We start from the raw sequence: 16,706 nt of genomic DNA, 5'->3' as shown, positions 1-16,706 counted from the left end.
CTAGTGGAGGTGTCCCTGCCTATGGCAGGGGGGGTGGAACCTAGATGGTATTTAAGGTCCCTTCCAACCCTTCATATTCTATGATTCTGTGACTCAGAAATGGTTCCAAATTGTAAAACCAGGAAAACTTGACAGTGTTGAAGTAGAAGAGCCATACTGATGTACCATAGATGGCCCACACAGTGTGCATCTGTATGCAAACTTTGAGATACAAAATGCTGACTTAGAGATGCCATGGAATAGGACAGACATTGTTGAGAGAGAAACAGAGCTAGAAACAAGTTTCAAAGGATGGCCTTGCAAATAAGACTGGATACTTTGGAGAAACAGAACTATGAAAAGTGCATTGTAGTGGGACCCACAACGAGTAGTGTTAGATGATTGGCTTTAAGGCATTTACAGCATGGTGTGGCAAAAACTGAGAGGCCAAGAGACGCTTACAGTATACTGCAATTAAGAAATAGTTGGCTTCTGATTGTGATGGCATGAATTATAATACCTGTATTGTCTCACTCTTCACATGAGACTGAAAACGGAATAAAAGTTTTTAAAATGCCTCTCAGTTGCCCCATCTCTAGGTCAGAAAAGGGCTTAATCTGATATGGGATGCCACTGAGCACAAGTTGTCTGGAATTATGGACTGGTTTGGCTTGGAAGGATCATTAAAGATCACCTTGTTCCAGCCCCTCTGCCACAGGGAAATGGCTTCTCACTGTAGATGTGGTATCAGAGAGAAATTCTTCCCCGAGACCACCGAGGCCTGCATCACCTCCTACTTCAGCCACGGTAGGAGCTTGTCTGTGTCTCTGGGCACTCCGGGATTGTGGGAAATAGATTTGTGGAGAGTTCTCAGGGCCTGGCTTCTTGCTGTGAGGGTGGTGGTACACTGGCACAGGTTGCTCAGGGAAGTTGGAGGTACCCAACCCTGGCAGTGCTTCAGGCCACATTGGGTTAGACCTTGAGCAGCCTGATCTAGTGGAAGTGTCCCTGCCTATGGCAGGGGGGGTGGAACCTAGATGGTATTTAAGGTCCCTTCCAACCCTTCATATTCTATGATTCTGTGACTCAGAAATGGTTCCAAATTGTAAAACCAGGAAAACTTGACAGTGTTGAAGTAGAAGAGCCATACTGATGTACCATAGATGGCCCACACAGTGTGCATCTGTATGCAAACTTTGAGATACAAAATGCTGACTTAGAGATGCCATGGAATAGGACAGACATTGTTGAGAGAGAAACAGAGCTAGAAACAAGTTTCAAAGGATGGCCTTGCAAATAAGACTGGATACTTTGGAGAAACAGAACTATGAAAAGTGCATTGTAGTGGGACCCACAACGAGTAGTGTTAGATGATTGGCTTTAAGGCATTTACAGCATGGTGTGGCAAAAACTGAGAGGCCAAGAGACGCTTACAGTATACTGCAATTAAGAAATAGTTGGCTTCTGATTGTGATGGCATGAATTATAATACCTGTATTGTCTCACTCTTCACATGAGACTGAAAACGGAATAAAAGTTTTTAAAATGCCTCTCAGTTGCCCCATCTCTAGGTCAGAAAAGGGCTTAATCTGATATGGGATGCCACTGAGCACAAGTTGTCTGGAATTATGGACTGGTTTGGCTTGGAAGGATCATTAAAGATCACCTTGTTCCAGCCCCTCTGCCACAGGGAAATGGCTTCTCACTGTAGATGTGGTATCAGAGAGAAATTCTTCCCTTTCAGGGTGGGGAGGCCCTGGCACAGGGTGCCCAGAGCAGCTGTGGCTTCTCTATCGCTGGAAGTGTCCATGGCTAGGTTGGATGGGGCTTGGAGCAACCTGGGATAGTGGGAAGTGTCCCTGCCCATGGCAGGGGATAGTATAAGATGGTCTTTTATGTCCCTTCCAACCCAAACCTTTCTGGGATTCTGTAACTGTGGTTTGGGTCTTACAGCTGCCCTAATTGTGTGTTTTCTTAATATCCATACCCATCTCTGTGAAAACTGATTTGCTCTGTGTAGTGTTGCCATTTTTCCAGATAAAGTCGTTTTATAAAAAAATCACCCCAGGAGAACTGAAGACATTTTTTCTTCTCCATTTTCCCTTCTCTAGTGTTCTGTAAGCTAATTTAAGGAAAAAACCACTCTGGTTTGGTAAAACTCTGAAAGTGTGGCATGCATGATTTTTTTTTTCTTTCCTTCTTTCTGTTTATATAATCCTTGTGGAACTACATTTTTATTTCTTTCACTGTGTGGAAGATTTCAGTACACCTGAGGGAAATACTTGTAATTCCATTGCTAGAATGTTCAAATTTTAGTCCTGGCTGAATGCTGGGAAAATATCTCACCTTGACCTCAAGGAGGTGCCCTGTGATAGTGGAATTTTCTGTTCTGTCTATCAGAGTTGCATGACATTCTGATTACCTGAAAAACAGCTTAACCAGCCCAGATTCCCTTAACTAGGAGTCCTGTTTTTTAGGTTTTACCAAGTGCTGCTTTCTCACATGCTTTCTGTTCTTTCCTTCTTCTTTCTTCAAAGATTCCCCTCACCACCAGGAGTTAGGCTGGGGCCCTATACTTGCTTCCCTCCAAGTTCCTGAGCTAACCATGGAAGAATTCCTGCAGGAGTGCCTGTCTTTAGGAAGTTACCTGACCCTCTATGTGTACCTGCTGCAGTGCCTGAACACTGACCAAACCCTTACCAATGAAATGAAGATCCTGCTGACCATCAGCAAATGGCTGGAGCAAGTGTACCCCAGGTGTGAAACTTGGAGCTTCTCAATGTGCCTGGACTTTTGGATTATTATTATTGTTATTTAGATTAAAGTTTATTTAGGGTTTATTTAGGTTATATAGCTGGTATAATTAGCTAGTCCTGATTAAATAAGTTAACTTCAGCAGAGTGCTGGATGAAATTGCCTGTCGTGCTGGATTTACTAATACAGGGTCTCTCCATCTGCAGTGCCAACTAAAGGTAGTTGTGGTGGTTAAATGGAAGAAGGAATTTAGTCTGATAGAAAATTAGTGAGTTTGAGTCATTTTTCAGTCAGATGAGCTTGGTTTCAATGACAGCCTGGATTTGTGTTCTGTTAAAATGACTCAAAACAAACCCTGAATGATTCTGGGTTCCACTTCCCAGCGTGTCCACAAGGTGGGATGAGTTATGTGCTGAGTATTCAGTCTGGCACTCTGAGAGACCTGGTGTTGAAAGCTGCTGATAGGATTATGCAGCAGCTCTGATCCAAACCTGGAGCCAGAGCATCTGATGGGATGCACAGGGTCAACATGCCCTGTGCTGCTGTAAAACACCTTAGATAACTGGGTTCTGAGGGGAAAGGATGCATAGCTTTGGGGTCAAAATAAAAATATTTAATGCATGTAGCAATGGCAGTTATAATTGCTCCTGGTTTTGCCAGGATTTAGTAAACCTGATTGTTATTTTTTCCATGTTAATGTTGATAATGTTCATATTTTCTGTAAAAGAACAATTTGGAAAAATGTATGTTCCCACTGTTTTCTTGAAATGCAAAAAATACTTTCATTGTGGTAGGTGCTATAGTAATTTCATTGCCAAGGTATGAAGGAGACAGCAAAGCCACCATATAAAGCAGATTAAACCTTGCTCTAAACATCAGATCTGAGATTGCCTGTGATGGGAAACAACTGGGAGGAGGAATGTGAGGATAGTCTGATGCAGGAAACTCGTGATGTGCTTTATGTGGAAAATCTGAGCTTGTTAACTTAAACTGCCAACTGTTTGGGGAAAGATTAAAATAGCATAGGGGGAACTTCACTCTGGGCTTTACAACAAAAAGCTTCAATGTTTCCTTTTCTCAAGGATCATGTTAAACATCTAAGTTGTTGTGGTAACAACATCCAGTGCTTTCTTAAGTGTTTTTTTGGTAAGTAAAGAAAAGAACAAACGAGTAGAGATACAGCTTCATTTCTTTTGTGCCAAGTCTTAGGCAAGTTTAAATCCACTTATGACTGCAGTATCATTTATTTCCAGTTGTAAAGCTTAAAAAGAAGCACTGTTCTTTGTCCAGTCACAGGCCCTTAAAACCTGCTGGCTGGTGGAGCAAATCCATAACAGTAGCAGTATAATAACTGGTGGGGTAGTATAGTTATGCTATTCTCATGTGATAAAATTAGCTGCTATTAATTAACAAACTTCACAGACCTAATGGGGAGGGGAATAAACTTCTTAACCTGTGCACTGACTCTTAAATTTTTATTTTCTCTTACATTTTTCTTTAAATTTTGCCTAAAGCTCAGCAAAGGAAGAGGCAAAGCTGTTTCTCTGGTGGCACAAAGCCATGCAGTTATCCTTGGTGCAGCTGGAGCAGGATGACCCCGTTCTGATTGAATCTGTCATCCGGACCCTGCTGTCCATCCAGGCCCGGCAGAGCCAGCTGGCTGAAGAGAGACTCACCTCTGGAATACTTGGTGCTATTGGGCTGGGCAGGAGGTCTCCTCTGTCACCCAGGTGAGGGCTGAGGCTGTGAGGAGTTAATTGATTTGAGTCATGGTAGTTAAAAACCTGGGTCCAGCATGCCCAGTCTGGGTCCAGCGCAGTGTTAAAAGGGGATGAGAACCCACATTGCTCCCAGAGCTATAATGTTCTTTGGGCCTGTCACAGAAACAGCACAGTGAGTGTGTTAATCAGCTTAAGAAGCAAGTATGAACCTCTGCAAGGGTTGTGGTGAAAAAGGAAAGAAAATGCAGTTCTGAATCTGACTTAATGTCCCCCTCAAGCAAAGTTTGTAGGCAGAGTGTTGGTTAGAGGAAGGTACTTCTACCTGGTCTATAAAAAACTAATTCAGTTGACTTCTCAAGATTTTGTATAAAAACAGACACATTGGAATTTCTGTCCTAACCTTGAGGTATTGGAAATGTTAAGTGATGCACAAATGAGCATTGTGATTCACTCTACCTTCCAAACAGAGACACGAAGTTTGGTTGTCATGTGTCAAAATCAAGTTCACTCTGGAAAGAATACTGAGGAAAAACCCCATAAATGTTTGTGCAACAGCAATTCAACCCTGCACCTAAACATAACTTCATGTTTTTAAAGATCATCTGGGATGCATTGCTGTTCAAATTGCCCTGAATTCTTGGTGTCATCCAACTCATCCCTTGATTTGGGTGATAGTAATGTTTTACATTCTGTCACCTGAGGAGTATTTCAGCTAGGCTTGAAATAGAGGCAGGATTTCCTATAAAGGTATTACATTATCTTCTAGTATGTGTTGTGTCCTATTGTGTGTATACCCAGAGAATACCTAGGATCCCCTTCCACCCCTGGAAGTGTCCAAGGCCAGGTTGGGTGGGGCTTGGAGCAGCCTGGTCTTGTGGAAGGTGTCCCTGCCATGGCAGGAGGTGGAACAAGATGAGCTTTAAGTTCCCTTCCAACCCAAACCATTCTGGGACTCTGTGATACTGAAGTGGTTTCTGATGCATTGGAATAGATCCTCTCAAGCCTTTACTCTGTTCCTCATGCAAGAGATGCTTAGTGGGTAGCTCTTACAATTTGTCTGCTGTTGAGACTTGCAGATCTGGTGTCACCGTGCCCCTCGGTCTCTCCGTGCAGGTTCCGCGTGGTTGCCCGCAGTTTGTCCACCTTCCTCCTGGTGCAGATCCCTGCGGAGAGCCAGGTGCGCCTCAAGGCCGGCTCGGAGCCCAGGCTGTCTCAGAAGGCTCAGCAGGTGAGGTGTGCCCATCTCTGCCTGCTTGGCACGCCCTCTCTGCATGCTCGTTCAGCTTTTGGGGTGAGCTTTGTAAGATTCACAAGTATTTGAGAGTCGCAAGTATTTCTTCAAGGTAAATCCTGCTCTCACTTTGTTGCTAAACCTTGGCAGCAGGACTTTGTGTTTGACTCTGTCCTAAAGGTGATCCTTGGTACAACTTTATACAACTTTATACAACTTTATACAGTGTTCTGTGTTAATATGAAGAATTCATTCTTTTTCAAAACTTCATTTTTGAATCTTACACATTTAAAAGGGGCAGATGAACTTACGTCTCTAAAGCCCGACTCAGAAAGTTTGGAGAGTAGCAGGTAGAAGGAATTTAAACAAACAGGAAAAAACAGTGCTGCTGTGATTTGCACTGCTTTTCAGTGATAAAGCAGGGCTACACTCACGCTGACATTTGTTTATGTGAGGTCAGGGCTTAAAAGGCCTGTGACAAATAAACATTCCCCCTTTAGCATGTGCACTGACCACGGTGTTCTTTCAGTAAGCACTTGAGAAGAGGAAGGAGGAGTTAGTTAGAAACCAAAGTAAAGTAGCTTGGTACAGCTTGTTTCTCTAAGAAAAGTACAAAACTTGTTCAGAAATATTTTCTACATTTGCCCTTGCTAGTCCTGCCAACATACGATTTTTAATGTGACAGTTAGTATTTAACTTTAATACTATTAATGGGAGGAAAACAATACTTCTGTGAAAGTCAGTATATTCATAAGAACAACCTAAAGTGAAGATTTAAGTGTGTTGCAGCCTGTAGTTTGACATAATTTCTGTGAAACCATGTCTTGAGTTCATGAAGTAGATATTTGACAATATTTGGGTTACAGAATCCTAGGAAGCAATAATAGGACAGTTTTTGTTGATCTTGGGGAGAGAACAGCTTGAAAAATACAAGTTGACTTGAAGCACTGTTAGGAGATGGCAGTTTGCAACTGTTTTGTTCTGAGTACTCTGTGTTCTGTAGTAGGTGAGGATCCTTTAGGGGAATTGTGCAGATGGTGTTGTGTTATGGACCAAAATACACAAAACTAACAGAATTTTCCCTTTTCCCCGTAGGCACTGAGTGCTCTCGAAGCCATGTCATCCAACAAACAATACATGGATTACCAGGAGCAGCTCTCCCAGGCCTCTGTGTTCATCAAGCACCCTGAGCACTGCCTGCAGGATGGCAATAACCTCCTGTCCCTCCTGGTGAACACGCTGTACCCAGAAGTGCATTTTTTGGACAGCATTCGGTAGCGGCGCCGGGTGGGCGGTGGCTCTGGTTTACAAACAGTGTCCTTCTTGCACAAATGATTTTTACCTTCAGAGTTCCACTTTAATTAAGTCAGACCTGTGAATAAGAACAGCTACACAAAGTCAATTTTCTCCACTTCAAGGTTTTCTTGATTTCTGTTTGAGTTTTAGGCCTGTGGAATTGCTTAATGGTTTGCAATTCGGGGGGGGGCTTTGGTTTTATTTATTTTTTTTTGACTGAAAGCACTTGAATATCTTCTGTGTGTGGTGCTCTTTGGAGAGAAGGGTGCCTGGGGATAGGTGTACAAATCACTAGTCAGCACAGCTCACTGTAGTGTCTGAAGTTTTTGCTTGGTGCCTTCTTTTATTTTCCAGTGTGTCATCATTCAGGCCAGTTCAAAAGTGAGTGGAGGATTGTGTGTACAAGAGGTTTGACTTTCTTAACCAGTGTCCCTCTGAGTCTTACCTGATGAGTGTGTGTCTAGCGATTTTTGTGAAATCCCTGTATTTGAAAGGATGGTATTTTAAATTTTGACTTTTTTGCTATCCCACAGAAATCTGTAGTTTAGAGGCATGCCTACAATCTTTACCCACTTCTGTAAATATCAGCACAAATGGGAACTAAGAACATTGTTTTTTCCTGTTTTCTAAACATAGTGTGTCTGCATCTATATTGCTTGATTAAATGCAAGTAACTTCTAGCCAAGTTCAAGGGGATTTAAATCCAGAGACATATTTTCTGGATCTCCAGTGTCTGAGAGGGGAACAGTCACTTACAATCATGTTAAATAGGATTCCTTAATTCCTTAGTCTGGTTGTTTAGGAAATGTTTAACCACCACCACCACCACCACCCCCACTTAAGCTTATTTTCTTCTGCCTGGCTGGACATGACATAACAGGATTTTAGATGACACTGTGAAGAGGTATTTTTGTTGTATTAAATTTGGTGATCACTTGTTAAAATTCTGTTGCCAAAGCATGAACCATGAGCCTGTAAATCTGTTGTTTCAGCTGAATGATCACTGTTTTTGTTGCCTTGTCTGATCACAGGATGCACTTTTGTCTAGGAAAAGCAGAAGGCGAATTTTTCCTGGTGCTTGTTTGATGTCCCTTTAATCACTGGCGTGTTTGAGCTGGCCCAAGGTCCTGCAGTCCCAGTCCCTACAGCTCTGTGAAGGAACTGATCACTTTTTCTCTTCCTCCATTAATTGTGCCTTTGTGTTTTTGACATGGTTGCACGTTAAAACATGAGTTCTGGTCAATAGGGGATAGAAATGTGCTACCTACTGGTCAATGATGCTTTGAGCTGTTGCTCTTAAACCATGGTTCTGGTGCTAGAGGACAGATCACGTTTTCCTTCGTGGCACATTCTGCTAATTATGCCAGCTGGGTCATTCGATCACCATCATTTTAATGTGGTCTTAGAGTTCTTTGCTCTATCTGCGAGCCTATAAATAAATATATATATATGTACATCCCTCTGTATAGTAACCAGATACCAATGCAGCACGGTTTTTAACAGACTCTTTTGGAAAATTCATGTCTGGAGGAATACATTCTGCTGCTTTCCCCCCCAAAGACTTAAAAGCACTGGGTTTATTAGGTTAAATGTTATTGATCAGTTGCATATAAATGTGAAGTCAGAAGTACGTGCTTGACATGCACTTTCAAAATGAGGAATTGTTTCAGCTGTTGAGTTTTTACAAATGTTGTATTTATAACATGCTCTGTCTGCAAAGACCATGCAAAATAAAAACGGAAAATCAAGCAGTTGGTGACAGACACTGTGATGTTTTCAGCCTGGTAGAAGGATCCACATCAGACAACAAATCATTGCTGGATGTGCCCCTTGCAGACCAATCTTCTGGCAGTGGCTGAAGCCTGAACCTGTATTGCACTTCTCTGTGCACATGTGAACTACAGAGCTTGGGGCCTTATTTTCCAGGTGGTGCCCAACTGATTGACGTTTTATTCCTTCTAGTTTTACTGGAAGGGCTTTGGCATTCCCTGCACCCCCCAGATGAGCCCAATACCAGAGGCATCCTGGTGGGTGCACTGCTGTGTTTTGTGCCTCTAGTTTATACTGGTTTGAGTGGGTGTTTGATTCTCCCATGAGGACCAGGGGGAACCAGTTGGTTTTGGGACACGAGGTCTGATGCTTCTATTTGGACCCAAACTACTTGAGTTAAAGAAGTAGTTTTTTAGAGAAAAATGCAGGAAGCCAAGCCTAAATCCCATGCACAAGGAGAAGTGAGTTCTCATTACTGTATGTCTGTAAATCATAAGGGCTCAGAAATCCAATTCAGTTTGTCCAACTGATATCTCTGAAGTATCTTTCCTCTGTGACACCTGTGAAACTGAGCTTACAGGTCTGTGACTACACTGTCTGCTGTAACTTCCCTTTTCTCTTTGCATCTCTTCTTATTTTTTATTAAATCTGGCTTTGTCACTGCTGGAATTTTAAGCAGGGATTTAAAAGATCAGGTTCAAATATATCCTCCCATTTATTTTTTCTTTCCCCCTTATAGTTCTGGCCAAGTCATTTAAAATTCTGCTATGCTTTCCCAGTGCAGATCTTGTGAAGAGGTGAACTTTAAAATAATGATTCCCAGCCTGGGATCGAGTTTGCAAGCTTGATATTTCAGTAGCAGTTTGGTGGTTGTCACCAGGAGCAGGATTGTTTGGGGAACAGTTTTGGAGCTGCTGCACTGGGATGGTTGCACAGAGCATCAAATCCAGCAGTGTAAATGTGAAAGTAAGTTCAAGCCACATGCTTTTTCTTAATTCTTTCTCCTCCTCCTCATCTGTGCCAGCCTGTTGCTGTCTCCAGCCCTGTCCTGGGCCTCTGCTTGCCTCTCCAGGTTGACCCACATTGCCCTATACCATAAGCTGGATCTCTTCACCTGATTAACATTTTGGAGGATGTTCACAGTTGGGTAAGAGATTTGTCTGTGGTTGGCCTTTGTGACTTCATGGCCTTTGTGATTTTGCAGTAGTGACTTCATCTCAGAAGGGAGAGATTTAAGAAATGAGTAGTCAGACCTTAAAGAAACTCCTTTGTGCAGCGCAGGGATGGAAATGGTTTTGAAACATTTTTTTAGCCATAAAAAAAAACCAACAAGCCAACAATTTTGTGTATTGGAACATTTATCACAAAGCTCTAAGTTTCAGGATCTGAAGCAGAGTTTGAACACAGACTAGTTTAGACTTCTCATGTCCTGCTTTCAGCTCTACCAGTTTCTGGAAAATATCTTTTTGCTTGGAGTCCTCTTTAAAGTTAATGTTTCGTTTAAAATAAACTCTTCTGGGTGTTTAGAAATATTAATAATAATTTTAAAAGCAGAACAAGCCGCATCAGAAATTCCAGTAGTGTTTTGCCACAGCAAGGATTTCCATCATGTCAGTAGCCCACTTAGATGCGGTTGAAGAAGTGGAGTGGTGAAAATGCTTTTCAAAGCAATGTTTGAAAAATACCAAAAGGCAATTCTATACTATTGTATAATATTGTCTGCTTGCCTAAATGTTTGATAGGGGCTAAAAACACAGATAAGTTACAATTGACCACGTTTTGCTCTTCCAGCTCCATCACTCTTCTCTTTTCCCCATAAAGGCTGCTGTCACTTGTGAGGAGACGCAGGGCTGGAGCTCATAGCATGGGACCTTGGAGATGATGGAGTTCCATCCTCCCCGAGGCTGGTGTGACCCCGGTGCCTCAGCCAAGGCTGGCTCTGTGCTCCCTGGGGAAGGAGCTCTGTGTGTCCCTCAGCTGCGCCGGGGCCGGCTCTGGCCGTGCCTGTGCTCGCAGTTCTCGTAGGTGCACTCTGGCTGCAGGAGCCTGGCAGGGGACAGGTGGGGAAGGTGAGGGCATTCCAGGCTGCTCTGGGATTTGCCAGTGGCTCAGTGGATGTCAGGGGAAGCGTCTGTGATACTCTGAGACAGAGCCTCTTCTACTTCACAGTAGTCTCAGCTGCAACTGCTGTTTTACACCTTAAAGCTTTTTCATCTTAAAGCATGCAGAGCAATCTCCTGCACCTTTAGCATCCACTGTGCTGCTGTCCTGCCCAGAACCTCGTGAGGTTGTGACAAACCAAGCTGCACCAAGGGAAGTGTAGGTTGGATATTGGGAAAAAGTTTTTTACAGAAAGGGTGATAAAGTTCTGGAATGGTTGCCTGGGGAGGTGGTGGAGTCGCCATCCCTGGATGTGTTTAAAAAAAGACTGGATGTGGCACTCAGTGCCATGGTTTAGTTGAGGTGTTAGGGCATGGGTTGGACTGGATGATCTTTAAGATCTCTTCCAACCCAGTGATGCTGTGGATTCTGGGAAACCTCTCCTTAGTAGAATCTTCTCATGTAAGCTTATCTGTGTAGGTTTCTATATAAATATAACCTGGGGTACAATATGGTTTAGACCCTGGTAAATCAGCAAAACTGTGGGTTCTTTATAAGAAATTACAGATTTGAATGTAGGATTAAATTCCTTGTTTCTTTAGCTGTGCCCTGTACACTTGATTGGAATGGCTGTTGTTCTCAGGAATGGTCAGGGAAGGAGACATGTGGGATAACTCAGGAAGGAAGTATCACAAAGAAATTACTCGGATTGAAAGGGAGTGGCCCCATGCAGATGTAATTATCCTTCACCTCAGACAAGTCTTCTTTACCATTGGATCAAGGATTGGCTTTGGTGGGATTTGGATTTTTTTTTTGTGGTTTTTTTTTTTTTGGTTTTTTTTTTGGTGGTGGTGTTGTTGGGTTGGGTTTTTTTTTTTTGGTGTTTTTTTTTTTTTTTTTGGTTCTTAATGTTTTTGTTTGCTTTGTTTTTGTTTTGTTTTTGTGGGGTTTTTGGTTTTTTTGTTTGTTTGTTTGTTTTGTTTTAATTTTTAATTTGTTTTTTCCCATCCCAGAGGTTTGGCCACCCCAGCTGGAAGGAGTGTCCAAGATCAGTGTTGTGTTGAATCATGGGGAACACCAGGGGTTTATGGGAGCGTGGTGTGGATGCCAGCCCAAGAATCAGTCCCTGCCACACCTGACCTGGGATATTTGCTGTCTCTCCATACATTCCCTGCACACTTGGCTGAGCTCATCAGCTTTGGTGTGGCAACTTTTTCTACTCCATTACAAACTGGGGTGCAGAGGGAGGGGAAGATTTCTGTTTCACAGTGTCAGCACAGACCCGATCCCTTTCCCTTGGGTGGATGATCCATTGTTGGTTTAATGTGGCACCACACAACCATGGAATGGTTTGGGTTGGGAGGAACTTTAACCCTCATACAGTGCCACCCCCTGCCATGGGGTAGAATGCCACTTTCCACTGTCCCCGGCTGCTCCAAGCCCCATCCAGCCTGGCCTTGGGCACTCCCAGGGATCCAGGGGCAGCCACAGCTGCTCTGGGCACCCTGGGCCAGGGCCTGCCCACCGTCCCAGCCAGCAATTCCTAATTCCCAATAGCCCAAAATCTGTCCCTGCCCTCTGGCCCTGGGAAGCCATTGCCTGGCTGCTGTCCCTGCATGCCTTGTCCCCAGTGGCTGTGCAGCTCTCCTGGAGCCCCTGGAGGCCCTGGCAGGGGCTCTGAGGTGTCCCTGGAACCTTCTCTTGTGCAGCTGAGCAGCCCCAGCTCTGCTGTCTGCAGCCTTCCATGCTCTGGGCCTATGGCACATCTAAACCTCTGTCAGGCTCTGGTGCAGCAGCCTTGTGCTCTGGTCTCTCCAAATTGCTGCCCAGTCCCTTCTCCTCACTCCACTGGGGTCTCCTCTCAGCTGTGCCCAAGCCAGAACCTCCTCCCAGCAGTGTCAGACTTTGTTCCCTCACACTGGCTCACCGGGCCATCAGCTCAACCCTCTCCTTGAGAACAGGGTGCTCTGAGGCCAGAAAATTGTACCACGACCAAGGACACGCTGCATTTCTCACCTGGGCCATCCTCACTCTCCTGCAGGATAACACGAGTAGAAGGCAAGACATCCTTACCTGGCCAGGCTGGGTGGAGCAGAGGGGGGACCTGTGGAGCGGAAATGATGATGTGGGTCAGCCACGAGGTCAGAGTGAGCTGGGCGAGCCAGGAGTGACCTAGAGCTGCTGGGAAGCTGCACTGGAGGGTGGTTGTGACACTACAATGAATGGGAAGAAGCCCTGATGTCTGGCATATGGTTCTCTCCATGTGCTTGGGAATTAGGCACTGGAATATAAGGAGCAAAGCATTTTTGGTTGGTCTCACAACTTCTACTATTCAGGACAAGTGGTGGCTTCCATGAGTGTGTGACACCAGACTGTCCCTACAGATGAGTCAGGGTGATGTGACATCTTATTCTTCCCAGTCCCCTCCTGCCCGTGCCACCACTCAGCAGCACTGGAAGACCAGCACTGGGGACCAGTGGCCTCCTGGCTGCTTGGGATGTGGTATCCCTCAGTCCATGGGGTGATTCCCATCTCCTGTGAGCTGGGCACTCCCTGCTCTCACAGCCTGGAAGTTTTCACAAATGCTGGGGAAGTACTGGCTACTGAGGCCCTGGGGGACTGACAGGGGCGGTCTGTAAAATGAGGATGTCCATCCCTGGAGATTAAACTTGTGTGGGATGCAGCAAAGGTAAATCCTGGCTGTGGGCTACAGGGGAAGAGAACCTGCTAATTAGCCTGCTTCAAGGAAAAAAAAAAATCAGGTTATGTAGGCAGTGGTCTCTCCACTGATTTCCTCCCTGTTGGTTTAACATTTCTTCTTGGGCACAGGGAAACTCCTGCTCCCTCTGAACTTCCAAAGGAAATTTCCAAATTTCCTCTCTCAGCAGGCTGTGACCAGCCAGCTCTTGGCTTTTAAGTTTCCTGCTAGAACTGTCCTTCTCCTAGGGCAGAAAATCATGAAATTATTAACACTCCCTCCCCCCAGACAAACCCAGTCCCTGTTTATTGACAGTTCTGCTGTCTCTAAAGCCTGCCTCTTGCAGCTTTCCCCAAACCCTCTAATTTTACAAATTCCCACACCTCCTGCCTGGTTTGTCTGCACATCCCTCCCTGGGATGGAGGCGGATCAGGACACCGACCTTCTCTGGAGAAAGCAGCGAAGCTCAGGATCACCAGCAGAATGACCACCTTGATTGCCAGCGGGACGAAGATGAGGATCATGAAGGAGGAGCTGTCAGAGGCCCTGAATTTGTAGAAGTAGACGGCCCCCTCTGCCCGGCCGTGGCTGTTGACAGCGGTGCAGGTGTATTTCCCGTCGTGGGTCAGGGAGCGCAGCTCCTTGGTGACGCGGTGGCTGGAGCTGCTGCTGGAGCTCAGGTTGCTGTAGGGGGGTCCTGTCCAGGTCAGGGCAGGCGCTGGCTCCCCCTCGGCCGTGCAGCGGGCCTGGAAGGTGTGATCCCTGCTGGAGCTGACCGTGATGTTAATGATCCTGGGGGCGGCTGTGGGGATGGCAACGGGGAGGGAAAGCAGGTCAGGCTGCAAAGGCAGATCTGGTGTAAAACAGCTGCAATGAAGATTTGGTCTTGGTGGAGCCCCAGCGTTGTTCTGTCAGGGTAAAGATGGGTAATGGTGTGTGAGAGCTGGGCCTGCCCCAGCCTGAACCCCCCTGTCCTGGGCTGATCCCCCAGCGTGGGCAGCAGGGCAGGGGGGATCCTGCCCCTGTGCCCCTGGGCTCAGGTGAGAGCCCACCTGCAGAGCTGCCCCAGCCCTGGCTCCAACAGCACAAGGAGCTGGAGCTGCTGCAGCCAGTGCAGAGGAGGCCACGGAGATGCTGCCAGGGCTGGAGCCCCTCTGCTCTGGAGCCAGCCTGGCACAGCTGGGGCTGCTCAGCTGCACAAGAGAAGGCTCCAGGGACACCTCAGAGCCCTTGCCAGGGCCCCAAGGGGCTACAAGCAAAATCAGGATAAATGTTTTGGCAGGACTTGTGACAGGGTGAGGGTTGATGTTTTGAAGCCAAAAGAGTAGAGATTTAGATTTGATGTAAGGAGGAATTTTTTTGCAATGAGGTTTGCCCAGAGAAGCTGTGGCTGCCCCTGGATCCCTGGAAGTCTCCAAGGGCAGGCTGGACAGGCTTTGGAGCAACATCATCTCGTGGAAAGGGAGTTGAACAAGATGAGCTTTAAAGGTTCCCTTCAACAGAAACTATGTAATGACTCCATGGATGTTGGGATCAGCCCCCTCCTTCCTTGTTTTTCTTGGCACTTTCTTCTAGATTTCCCCACCCCGCCTTTGTTGGACAGAGGGGCAAAAGGGTTCACTCAGCAAAGCCTGGATGTTCTATCCCAGCAATGGCTCACACATTTTCCTGAACTTTGCCCAACTTCAGCTCTGCCCTTCCTCGTTGGCAGAAGGCAGAGAAGTGCCACCCCCCATTGTAGGCACAGGTGCAGCTGGTGACATTTCTGGACTTGGCTGCATCTCCATGAGGTCCAGGACATGTCACCCACAGTGTTCTACACAAGCTTTTTGTAACTGTTCCTTTGATCTCTGACCTCCAGAGTGCACGTGGATGGACTTGTTTGTGTGAGCCCTTTGCTCAGTGCCTGAGACTTGCCAGATCTGGCAGGTTAGTTATAGGGGAAATATCTGCTTCTGGCCACAACCTATTTTTGATTACTTTTTTTTCAGCCCCAGAGTTACCAGGTCACTTTCAGGCTGGACATTAGGAGGAATTTCTTCACAGAAAGGGTGACTGGATATTGGAAGGGGCTGCTTAGGGAAATGGTGGAGCCTTCATCCCTGGAAGTGTTCAAAAAGGTGTTATGGAAAGTGAAGGGCACTAAATGAGTGTCCTCACAGAGGAAGAGCAGAAATTATTTTGTCTTTCAGACTAGACAACAAAAACAGAGTTTGCAAACACCTACTACAAGTTGTCCTCTTTGTCCACATAGTGCAAGAGGAATCTGAGTCTGTGTGTCATGGGTCTGTGTGTTTTGGTGTTTAAATTAACATTTCAAGCACTAATTAACCCCTCCCAATCCCAGTTTCAGGGCCCATTCCCAAGCAGGGTACTGTATCTGTGTGTGTTATCATTCCTCTGGTGTTAAAGTCCAGGCAGCCCCTGAGAGACAAGTCTTGCTGCCATCCTGTCCTGGTCCTGCTGTGTGTGGGTGTCAGAGGCTGGTGCGACTGAAGGAGAGCCTCAGCTGTGCAGAACTTCTCAAGAAATAGCCAAGTTCATCCTCAGGTCCCACCTGGACACCCACACTGCAGGCATAAGGAGCTTCCCTCTCAAAACCAAAATCATCCAACTTCAATGGCCTGGGTAAGATCTGAGTCTGCTTCTGAGGCCTCCTGTGTCTCCTAGCCCACCCTTGATCTGTGAACTTGCCCTGGAAAGTGGGATTAGCATTTGACATTTGTTGCTCTGAGCTGGTTTTCCAGGAAAGAAAATGTTTCCAGGTTTGTGTTTCATGCTTGTCGTGGGTTTACAGGAAGCAGGTTTTCTGGGAATGGAGTGGCCAGAGGCCAATAGGTGTTCAGATTTTAAATTGACACCAGGCTTGGCCACTGAGGGTGGATGCGCCTCTGAGAACACAGGGGTTAGAAGCAGAGCACTCCCTTGGGCTCTCTCTTTGATTTCCGGCCAGCAAAGAGGCAAGGCCTCCCCTGCCCGGCTTCGAGCTGGGCCGGGGAGGGAAAGCCTGCGGCCCGGCAGAGGTAGGCCTGACCCCTCAGGATGGAAGGGTGGTGGGGGCACCAGGAGGCGTTGGGCAGCCCCCCCAGGAGAGACAGAGGGAGAGAGGCCCCGAGAGGATTTGGGCAGCACCCCCCCAGCTAGAAGATGAGAGAGA

General features: G+C 46.0%; 2 protein-coding genes across 2 annotated transcripts in view; one reads left to right on the top strand and one right to left on the bottom strand.

The window, feature by feature from the left end:
- Positions 1–8,732, top strand: part of EPG5 (ectopic P-granules autophagy protein 5 homolog) — a 53,497-nt gene extending 44,765 nt beyond the window's left edge. Inside the window, exons 41-45 of the mRNA XM_031059638.1 lie at positions 719–786; positions 2,517–2,736; positions 4,248–4,463; positions 5,568–5,682; positions 6,781–8,732. Coding sequence (XP_030915498.1) covers positions 719–786; positions 2,517–2,736; positions 4,248–4,463; positions 5,568–5,682; positions 6,781–6,963 — 802 coding nt within the window. The 3' untranslated portion in view covers positions 6,964–8,732. The remainder of the gene's footprint in view (positions 1–718; positions 787–2,516; positions 2,737–4,247; positions 4,464–5,567; positions 5,683–6,780) is intronic.
- Positions 8,733–10,547: 1,815 nt separating this feature from the next.
- SIGLEC15 (sialic acid binding Ig like lectin 15) overlaps positions 10,548–16,706 on the bottom strand; it is a 10,599-nt gene continuing 4,440 nt past the window's right edge. Inside the window, 4 exon segments of the mRNA XM_031059637.1 lie at positions 10,548–10,663; positions 10,666–10,787; positions 13,014–13,023; positions 13,992–14,351. Coding sequence (XP_030915497.1) covers positions 10,548–10,663; positions 10,666–10,787; positions 13,014–13,023; positions 13,992–14,351 — 608 coding nt within the window.

Source organism: Geospiza fortis, unplaced genomic scaffold, assembly GCF_000277835.1.
Source record: "Geospiza fortis unplaced genomic scaffold, GeoFor_1.0 scaffold488, whole genome shotgun sequence".
NCBI lineage: Eukaryota > Metazoa > Chordata > Aves > Passeriformes > Thraupidae > Geospiza > Geospiza fortis.
Note: the sequence above shows the minus strand (reverse complement) of the source record. Positions and strands in the feature narration are given on the sequence as shown.